This window comes from Cebus imitator, unplaced genomic scaffold (genome assembly GCF_001604975.1).
Source record: "Cebus imitator isolate Cc_AM_T3 unplaced genomic scaffold, Cebus_imitator-1.0 Scaffold58, whole genome shotgun sequence".
Classification (NCBI taxonomy): Eukaryota; Metazoa; Chordata; class Mammalia; order Primates; family Cebidae; genus Cebus; species Cebus imitator.
Genome location: NW_016107373.1, coordinates 684,859 through 695,910, shown reverse-complemented (window position 1 = coordinate 695,910; position 11,052 = coordinate 684,859). Strand labels below are relative to the sequence as shown.

Here is an 11,052-nt window from a genome sequence, read left to right as displayed (position 1 = left end):
GCCCAGCTAATTTTTTGTATTTTTAGTAGAGACAGGGTTTCACCATGTTGACCAGGATGGTCTCGATTTCTTGACCTCGTGATCCACCCACCTTGGCCTCCCAAAGTGCTGGGATTACAGACTTGAGCCACCGTGCCCGGCGGTTGGCTATTTTTTAAAAAGGACAATAGCATGTGTTGGTGAGGTTGTGGAAAAATTGGAACCCTTGTGCATTGCTAGTGAGAATGTAAAATAGTACAGCTGCTCTGGAAAACAATTCAGTTGTTTCTCAAAAGGTTAAACATATAACTACTTTATGACCCAGCAATTGCACTTGTAGGGGTAGATCTAAAAGAATTAAAGAAGGGACTGAAACAGATACTTGTATACAAATCATAGCAGCATTATTCACGATAGCCAAAAGGTGGAAGTAACCCAAGGGTCCATCAACTGATGAATGGATAAACAATATATGGTATATACATACAATGGAATGTTATTCTGCTTTAAAAAGAAAAGAAATTTATGGCCCTGCAGTGGCTCACACCTGTAATCCCAACACTTTGGGAGGCTGTGGAGGAAGGATCATTTGAGGCCAGGTGTTCAAGACTAGAGACCAACCTGGGCAACACAGGGAGACCCTGTCTCTATTAGTTAAAAAATATGAAGGAAGGAAAGAGCAGGGAGGGAGGGAGGGAAAGAAAGAAAAGAAATTTTGATACATGCTACGTGTACAGACCTTGAAAACATTATTCTTAGTGAAATAGGCCAGAGTGGCAGATATTATATGATTCCACTTATATGAAGTACTTAGAATAGACTAACGTATAGAGACATAAAGTTGAATAGAGTTGTCAGGGTCTGGGGGTTGGGGAGAATGGGGTATTGGTGTTTAATTGATATCAAATTTTTGTTGGGGATGATGAAAAAGCTTTGGGTATAGATAGTGTTCACAGTTGCACAGCATTGTGAATATATTTAATGACACTGCATTGTATACTTGCAAATGGTTAAATGATAAATATTGTGTATATTTTACCACATTAAAAAAGTTTTCCAATTTAAAAAGAGATAGATCCTACTCACATTCTAAAAAATAATATCAGACGATGAGAAGACTGCACATAAGTTATAGAAAGTGTGTTTTGGGCTTTGCCTTGTTTTTATTTTTATTTTATTTATTTTGAGACAGGGTCTTGCTCTGTCACCCAGGCTAGTGTGCAGTGGCACGATCACCTCACTGTAGCCTTGACTTCCTAGGCTCCAGCAGTCCTCCCACCTCAGCCTCCTGAGTAGCTGGGACCACAGGCATGTGCCATGATGCCCAGCTAATTTTTGTATTTTTTCATAAAATCAGGGTTTCACTGTGTTGCTTAGGCTGGTCTCAAACTGCTGAGCTCAAGCAATCCACCCACCTCAGCCTCCCAAATTGCTGGATTATAGGCATGAGCTACCATTCCCAGCCCCTTGTCTTGTTCTGGAGAGTTATAAAGATAATGAGCATTTTCAGACATTTTCAAAAATGTATAGCAGTGGCTCATGCCTGTAATCCTAGCACTTTGGGAGGCTGAGACTAGTGGATCACTTGAACTCAGGAGTTTGAGACCAGTCAGGGCAACATGGTGAGACCCCCGTCTCAACTAAAAATCCAAAAAAAAAATAGCTGAGTGTGATGATGCATGCCTTTGGTCCCAGCTAATCGGGAGGCTGAGGTGGGAGGATTGATGCTCAAGCCTGGAGGGCAGAGGTTGCAGCGAGCTGAGATGGGGCCACTGCACTTCAGCCTGAGTGACAGAGCGAGACTATGTCTGGGGAAAAACATGGAGAGAAATATTATGTTAATTTTTTAAGATAGGGTCTCACCATATTGCGCAGGCTGGACTCAAACTCCTGGGCTCAAGCGATCCTCCATCCTTAGCCTCTGAGTAGAACTACAGGCATGCACTATCATGCCTGACTGATTATGTTAAATTTTAATTCTAAAAGATTATAGATTTTGTCTATAGCTTCCAAACTAACAGGGAGGGTAGGAAAAGAAGATGGGGAAAGGCAAAGAAGAATGGGTAATGGGAAAGACAAAATAAGATATCAGGTCAGAAATTAATCTGATACACTAAAAAGCCACTCATTAACATATACTGACTGTAAGGTTGGATAGAGAAGCAAAATCTAGCATATACTATTTACAAGAGATATACCTAAACAAAATGACCTAGAAGGGTTATTAAAAAGAAATACCAGGAAAATACCAATCAAAATAAAGCTGGTGAATTCCAGACCCAAAGCCAGAGTTTAGAAAAATTAATAAGATACAGACTTTCAGTATTTCCTGTGTGGCTAGCTTCAAAGATACATTCTACCTGGCATCACTTACCTATTTATCTTATCTTTCTAAATCAATTTCCACAAATATTTATGAGTAACTGTGAGTTAGGTAATATAGTAGAGACAAAGATGAGTACAACCTAAGTGCTTCCTTCATAGAACTGACAGTCTAACAGGGGAAAGTCCAGTAACTTTAAAACAAAGTAGCAAATTGTGAGCACTGTTAGAGAGTTATACGTGAGACATGATGGAAATTGGGACTGGGAGATAAAATCGGGAAAAGACTTTACACAAAATTTGGCATTTAAAATGGTCTTTAAAAGCTGTCCCGAAGCTATAATTTCACTAGACCATGACCGAGACATCAGCTTTTTTCCCCTTAGAGTATGAAGCACACTTTGGGACTACTTCTTTGCTGGATAGCTTCATAAATTTAGGATACAGTGTTATCATTTCAGACTTCATTTGCTGGAAATGCAGCCTACTGCATTTACCTATAACAGCTCATTTGCTGTATTTTTCATTTTCCCTTGCTTAAGACAACAGCACTGCATGGTTAGGTTAACACTTTCATTGCTCTTGAAAACCGTTTTCTAATCTTTTTTTTTTTTTTTTTTTTTTTGAGATGGAGTTTCGCTGTCGTTACCCAGGCTGGAGTGCAATGGCGCGATCTCGGCTCACCGCAACCTCCGCCTCCTGGTTCAGGCAATTCTCCTGCCTCAGCCTCCTGAGCAGCTGGGATTACAGGCACGCGCCACCATGCCCAGCTGATTTTTTTGTATTTTTAGTAGAGACGGGTTTTCACCATGTTGACCAGGATGGTCTCGATCTCTTGACCTCGTGATCCACCCGCCTCGGCCTCCCAAAGTGCTGGGATTACAGGCGTGAGCCACCACGCCCGGCCCCGTTTTCTAATCTTTTGTCAGGTAATATCCTCATACTTCTTCAGAGTGTCTTAGAAGTAGATGTCTATGCTAGCTCTCCATGAAAGAAGGGTATGTGGCCGGGCGCGGTGGCTCACGCCTGTAATCCTAGCACTTTGGGAGGCCGAGGTGGGTGGATCACCTGAGGTCAGGAGTTCAAGACCAGCCTGGCCATCATGGTGAAACCCCATCTTTAAAAAAAAAAGAAAAAGAAAAAGAAAAAAAAGAAGGGTATATAATTTGCTTTTCCATACAGTGCTGTTAATATTAACAGGAAGGAACTGATTTTATCCTAAATGAAAACATACTCTATATTAAAGACAAGTTAGACACTTTCCCATGAAGTTGGTCTGGGAGAAGGAAAACGGAATAGATGGCTCCTGAAATGTTTTCCTGTTTCATTCAGAGTCAGAATTTTCCCCTAGCCCCTTTAAATGGCCAACAAATGAAAACTGGCATTTGGAATTACCACCATTCCTCCACTGCTTGCCATCTTCAATTTAATGTCTGCTTTTCCACAAAGATTAACATGTTTTCCACTCATGATTTACTTCTCAGGGAATTTAGGAGTTTTCTGGAACCTAAAGTTTGCTCTGGTAGGGATGATTACTGGATAACTGCCTATTCTTTGGTGGAATTTCCATTTTTAGATTATACCAGGCTCTACAGCCTTTATTTCTTTGGCAGGAAAACCCAAAGGCAATGGAGTATTTTTTTTCCCTTCCCTGGCCCAGCTTAAACAATGACTCACTTGGGCCCTCTCATCTAGGGGCCACTTTATACCCTTGTTTCTATTTTCCTTTCTTGTTCTGTTTGGACCCTTTATGTCCTTTGGCACATGGGATTTGTCTCTGGGGTTATTGTCAGAGAGATACACAATACCACCCCAAACTGGAACAGATACTCCAGTTATATCCCCATAAGCCGTGTGATCCTGATGGCAGCTGGTATAGGCCAGGGAGAGTACAGACAGAATTTTTTTTTTTTTTCTTGAGACCGAGCCTCACTCTGTTGCCCAGGCTGGAGTGCAGTGGCATGATCTTGGCTCACCGCAACCTCCTCCTCCCAGGTTCAAGCGATTCTCCTGCCTTGGCCTCCCAAGTAGCAGGGCCTACAGGGGCCCGCCACCATGCCTGGCTAATTTTTGTATTTTTCTTTTTTTTCAGTCTCCGTAGAGACTGTCAAAAATTGCCAAAGCCAACTATATTTCAAGTTGTCATGGCGGGGTATTGGGAAAATTTTCAATTAGCAATAATCGTGCCTCGGATAAACCTCATTGGCTACGATACTGCCACTGTGCAAAGCTAATTTTTATATTTTTAGTAGAGACGGGGTTTCACCATGTTGGCCAGGCTGGTCTCGAACTCCTGACCTCAAGTGATCCACCCTCCTTGGTCTCCCAAAGTGCTGGGATTATAGGCGTGAGCTACTGTGCCCATTCCAGAAAGAATAGCTTTAAGGAAACATAATTCCAGATGGAGTAGAGGGAAAAGTATTCTCCAAAAAGATATGAGTGCCATTGTCATCCGGTTAGAGGCTGAAAGACTTTCCTCCTTATGAGATGCTTTAATGACTGATTCAGATGTCCTCTATGTACCTATGGAAGGTGGGAAGCACTGAGAGGAACTGGCCTCCAAGAGTTTTCAGAGTCATATGGTTATATGAAGAGACTCCTCAGAGTTTTGTTGGGGAAAAAAATTCCCCCCTTTCGGCAGTGGTTCTCTCTGGTCTCAATTTTTCATTCTGATTCCATCCTGCTGGATTCCATCTAATGATGATTTCTTGATTTTTCTCTTTGCAGTTTTAACAGCGTATGCCAGGGAACTCACATTCTCTTTCGGGAATTCAGCTTCATCCAAGCCACCCCTCACAATAGAGTATCATTTTTACGGGCCTTCTGGAGATGCTTCCGAACTGTGGGCAAAAATGGTGGTAAGTCTTCCCAAATTCTTTATTCCTTTCTTTCAAATTTTTCTTTTGTTCCTATAAATATTGTTTGAATGCATGCTATTCAAGATGTTTAGAATCCCGCACTTTTGAGGAATTGTCTGGTTTATGTCAGAGGTATTACTATTACCACTACCATCACTAATGATACCCATTAAGAGCCAAGTGTAGCTCTGAGCACTTTACATGTAGTCACTCCTTTATCTTTACAAGGCTCTCTGTGGTAGACACTATAATCACCATTTTGTAACTAATGAAAATTAGGACCAGAGAGGTCGAGTAACCTGGCAAGATTATATAGTAAATGTTGATTTACACCTACGCAGTCTGACTCCACAGCCCTTGCTCTTGGCAGATATTAAAATGCCATGCAGTAAATACAAGGAAAAATGTGAATACTAAGAAAGAAACTCCCGAATGGCAGTGGGATGGGGATACTGTTGTTAGAGAAGGGAGAGAAAAGTGGGGTAGCGAAGGTCCTCTTAGATCAACTGGCTACTTGATCTAAGGTGGGAAGAAAGAGTAGGAATCGTTCACATGGATGAAGGAGAGAAGGGCATCCTGGGTAGAACACAAGCTAAAGCACAAAAGAACCTAGAATACTTCAGAAACAGACCAGAATGTCTAGAGTTTGTGTGGAGTTTGTGAAGGAGGTTAGGGGAGATGAGTCTGTAAATGAATAACAGACCTGCTGACAGATTATTTTTTAGCCATAAAAAAGAAATTGGGCCAGGCGCAGTGTCTCAGCCTGTAATTCCAGCACCTTGGGAGGCCAAGGTGGGTGGATCACTTGAGATCAGGAGTTCGAAGCCAGCCTGGCCAACATGGTGAAACCCTGTCTCTAATTAAAAATACAAAAATTAGTGGTGGTGCTTGCCTATAATCCCAGCTACTCAGAAGGCTGAGGAACGAAAATCGTTTGAAACCCAGGATCAGAGGTTGATATGAGCCGAGATTGTGCCACTGCACTCCAGCCTGACAGAGTGAAACTGCCTCAAAAAAAAAAGAAATAAAAAAAAGTTAAATTTTACTCTCTGGGTATTATTTGAAGGCTTTTTTTTTTAAGACCCTGTTGCCCAGGCTGGAGTGCAGTGGCATGATCATAGCTCACTATAACCTTGAGCTTCCGGGCTCAAGTGATCTCCTAACTCAGATCACTTGAGGTCAGGAGTTCAAGACCAGCCTGGCCAGCATGGTAAAACCCCCCTCTACTAAAAATACAAAAATTAGTCGGGTGTGGTGGCACGCGTCTGTAGTCCTCGCTATTCAGGAGGCTGAGGCAGGAGAATTGCTTGAACCTGGGAGGCGGAGGTTGCAGTGAGCCGAGATTGCACCACTGCACTCCAGCTTGGGTGACTGAGTGAGACTCTGTCTCAAAAAAAAGACAGTTTTTGTATTGATTCTAACTGAAAAAAGAGGAAGGCCTAAACTACTTCCTTATTCATTTGACAAATATTGCTGGCAGACTTACTATGTGCCTAGTGCTGAGGCTACAGTAAGTGAATAATTAGATACCCTGCTTTTGAATTTAGAGATTCTCCACCATGCTCTAATCAATGCTACTGCTACTGAAACTGTAACTTTTCTAAATAGCTACTAAATATATAGCTATTGAACTTTTATATATACTTGCTTTCTGAGGAGAAATTCATGGGAAAAGAAAAAATACATATATATAGTTGCTAAATCTTTTCTAAAACTTTTCCACCCAATATGTTATTAGTTCCACTATCCTAAGAAGTAGGTAAAGTGGGCATTATTGTGCCCATTTTTTAAATAATAAAACTGTATAACTTGCAGAAAGATTTCACAGTGGGTTAGTAGAAAGCTAGAAATAGAACCTGAATTTACTAATATGCTGATAAATTTACTATTATGCTGATGTGTTATTTCTACTATTTTACTTCAATCATTGCCTCTTTGACATGTAACTGTGGAGATCATGCATCTCCATTACAGTATTATGCAAGAAGTACTTAGTGTACTGAGGATCATATCATTTCCTTTACAGAATAAATGCGCTAACTGGCAAAAACCAGTGTAATGGGGACTCAATTTTAAGTGAAGTAACTCAGAAAAACTAGTCCATTGGTTTCTATGTAAACAAACTGGGAACTGTGAGTGTATAGGGAAAGTCTGTACTATATGATCAGAGCTTGTGTTTCCCAGTCCCTTATTCAGTCAGCAAATATTTGTTGTATACCACCTAGTACAGTCGTCTCTCAGTATATCCAGGGATTGGTTCCAGGACCCCCGCTTATACCAAAATCCATGCGTAATCAAGGCCTACATTCGTCCTGTGGAACCCTCGTATATGGAAAGTCAGCCTTCTGTATACAGGGCTTCATACCCCTAGAATAGTGTATTCTTGATCCATATTTGGTTGAAGAAAATCCACCTGTAAGTGTGGACCTGCACAGCTGAAACCTGTGTTGTTCAAGGATTGGCTGTATTGAAGAATACAACTAAAGCTAGTTTCTGTGATATACATATGGAGATAACTATGGAAAAAGGTCTTCAGATAGCCTTCACTGTTTTCCTGATGCAGAAGTGGGGCCTCTTCAAGAATGTGTTTACTATCACAAGGGATTCATATAGCATTTGGACTCTTAGCAGATGTGGGTTTCTTTATCTTTCTAATAGCAGCTGCCAGTGACTCATCCAGCTGCTAAGAATAAGCAGCTCCAAATCCTCCCTGTTTCCCCTTGTGCCATAAACAGGACCTAGCTGGCTGTTTGCTGTCATGCTTCTTAATCAGACAGCCTCAGATTTCTTAGACTAATGCAACATCTGTGTTTAGGTGATCGTAAAATCATTGATTAAGTAATTTTAATAAATTCTCAGCTTTTTCTAGGAAACTTTAGAACATCTTTCTAAACCAGAATGTGTCAATCCTCAATTTTAATCCAGAATGAGTGAAAACTCTTGGAGGCAAGGTTTACTTAATAAAGTAAAGGATTTATTAAGCCCCATTTTATCAATTACAATGCCAGGTACCTATCTACTCAGTGGAGTTCCTACTGCATTGTTCTTCTGCAGATAACTTCCTTAGAACGTCATGTGCATATTTTAGCATTATCAAGTGGAAACTAAGTCTTCTGGGAGGCAGCAAAAGAAGAGCACAACATATCTAAAAATCAAGCCCCATGTAGAAATTCCAGGACCTGGTCCCTTTTGATAAGAAATATTTTATTCTAGTTTTTAGCAAGTACAGGGGTATAATATCATTTCTGCATGACTGAGTACTGATGTTAATTATCCTGTCCAAATCTTAGATAATCTTATGAAGACTGGAGTGAACCTCTTGCTATCTAAGAAACTTTAGACCCTTGGAGGCCAAATGTTATATTAGAATTTTAAAAGCCTTTAAAATTATACATCTCACTTTGCTAATTTTTTTGGTATAGAAGTATTAATCTGAATTTTCTAAGTCTGGCAAAGATTGATATTCTCTTGATGTAAATTTTTACTTCTGTTTAGGGATATGAGCTCAAAAGCCTTTTCCAATCTTATTTTCAGTAAAAATTTAATTTTGAATATATACATACATACATATATATATATACATATATATCATTTAATACAATAATGATAGGTACTTCCTCTTCTACCTGGTAAGAACTATCTACTAAGGGAATTGTCCTCTTGCCACTAACAATGAGAAAATCAGAATATCTGAAACAACGGTTTTCAGACATTGGATGATAGTGGGGACTGTGGATTCTGAGAAGCAGTTTCCAAGCAATGGTATAGGGAGGGAGATTGTCAACGAGCTTAGCAGTGTTATTGACTTGAAGAGGTAGAGACGGGGGTTGAGGGAGGCTGGTGCAGCCAGAATTTGCAGGTCAGAATCCAAGAGAGGAAGGAGTTGCTCAGTAAGCTCCAGAATCTTTGGCTACAAACTCTGAATATGTGTGGTTGGAAAAACAACCACCAGAAAACAGTGGGCCAAACCATTTCTGGTATATACAAGGGGCTGAGGATAATTCACACTCCTATCAGCCATAGTGGAGAGGCCTCAAAACTAACAGGGCATTGGGTAGAGTTCTCAACAGTTTAAAAGCAAAAAGGATTAACTTGTTCTGCAAGTAATTTAATGCCATACAAGAACAAAGTTCAATAATCTTTAAAGGAATTCAACAAAATCCAGCATTCAGCAATGCAAAATTCACCAAGTTTGACATCAATTCAAAATTATCAGACAGGCCAAGCATGATGGCTTATGTCTACAATTCCAGCACTTTGGGAGGCCAAGGCAAGTGGATTGTTTGAGCCCAGGAGTTCATGAAAAGGCTGGGCAATATGGCGAAACCCTGTCTCTACAAAAAAATTTTGAAAAATTAGCTGGGTGTGGTGGTGCACACCTGTGGTCCCAGCCACTCAGAAGGCTGAGGTAGGAGGAGTGCTTGAGCCTAGAAGGTCGAGGCTGCGGTAAGCTGTGATTGCACCATTGCACTCCAGCCTGGGCGATAGATTGAGACCCTGTCTCAAAAACAAAACAAAACAAAATTACCAGACATTACATGAAGCAGGAAAATACAGCCCATAATCAGGAGAAAAATTAATCAATCAAGAAACACAGACCCAGAAATAACAGATGGTGGAATTAACTAACAGGGACCTTAAAATAGTTATTTTAAATCATATAAATATGCTTAAGTATGTAAAGAAAGCATGAATATGATTAGGAGATTAGTGGAAGATATTGAAAAGATCCAAATGGAATTTCTAGACATGAAAAACACAATATAGCGAAAATGATAATAATAGCAATTACTGTTTATTAAGTGCTTTTATGTAGATTATCTTTTTTTTTCTTCGCAACAGCCCTATGTGTTAGGTAGATGCTGTCATCTCCTTTGCACAGAAAGTGAAACAGATTTAGATGTTAAATAACTTGGTAGGTCACACACTGGTTAATGAAAAAGCCAATGCCAGAAGAAGCCATGAAGCCTGACTCCGGGCTGTATTATTGCTTCAGTGTGTTTCATATCAACACTGCATGTGAGGCTGGAAATACAAATGAGCAAGTGACAATACTTGCCCTCAAGTCGCTCTTATTCTAGGAGAAGAAACAGAGTAGCAAAGGAACCAACCTGAAATGCCCATCAATGGTAGACTGGATAAAGAAAATGTAGAACATATATACCCTGGAATACTATGCAGCCATAAAAAGGAATGAGATCATGTCCTTTGCAGGGACATGGATGAAGCTGTAAGCCATCATCCTCAGCAAACTAACACAGGAGAAGAAAACCACATACAGCATGTTCTCACTCATAAGTGGGTGCTGAACAATGAGAACACACACCAGAGCCTGTTAGGGGGTAAGGGGTGAGGGAAAAGAACTTAGAGGACAGGTCAATAGGTCCAGCAAACCACCATGGCACATGTATACCTATGTAGCAAGGGTGCACATTCTGCACCTGTATCCCATTTTCAATTCTTAATTCAACATGCCCCCCCCCAAAACAAAACAAAACAAAACAAACAACCCAGAGTACTATAGAAATAGTCTCCATACAGTACAGGTGATTTTTTTGAGCGACACATAAGATTCCATAATAGCACAAGGGAGAAAATAGTCAATTCTAGAGAAGTAGGTGAAGACTATAAAGGAGCAAAGACAGTTGAGATGGATCTTGGAGTGGTAGAAAGCTGTTAAGCAAATAAGGAATACATTCTAAAATGAGGGAGCATGATTTCTGAAAGTATGATAACCATGAAACAACGTGGTTTCTTTGGACAGTGGTAAGAAGTCTGGCCGGGCGCGGTGGCTCAAGCCTGTAATCCCAGCACTTTGGGAGGCCGAGGCGGGTGGATCACGAGGTCAAGAGATCGAGACCATCCTGGTCAACATGGTGAAACCCCGTCTCTA

At 40.6% G+C, this 11,052-nt stretch overlaps 1 protein-coding gene and 1 non-coding gene across 5 annotated transcripts in view; one reads left to right on the top strand and one right to left on the bottom strand.

The window, feature by feature from the left end:
• The window catches only part of CUNH11orf49 (chromosome unknown C11orf49 homolog), a 222,694-nt gene that overhangs the window by 105,824 nt on the left and 105,818 nt on the right, over positions 1–11,052 (top strand). For all 4 annotated transcript variants that reach the window (XM_017529275.1, XM_017529273.1, XM_017529278.2 and 1 more), the window contains one exon: positions 5,029–5,159. In XM_017529275.1, the coding sequence (XP_017384764.1) occupies positions 5,029–5,159 (131 nt within the window). The remainder of the gene's footprint in view (positions 1–5,028; positions 5,160–11,052) is intronic.
• LOC119471369 lies at positions 4,394–4,533 on the bottom strand. The gene has a single exon (XR_005200406.1). It is a non-coding gene; the product is annotated as a U4 spliceosomal RNA (small nuclear RNA).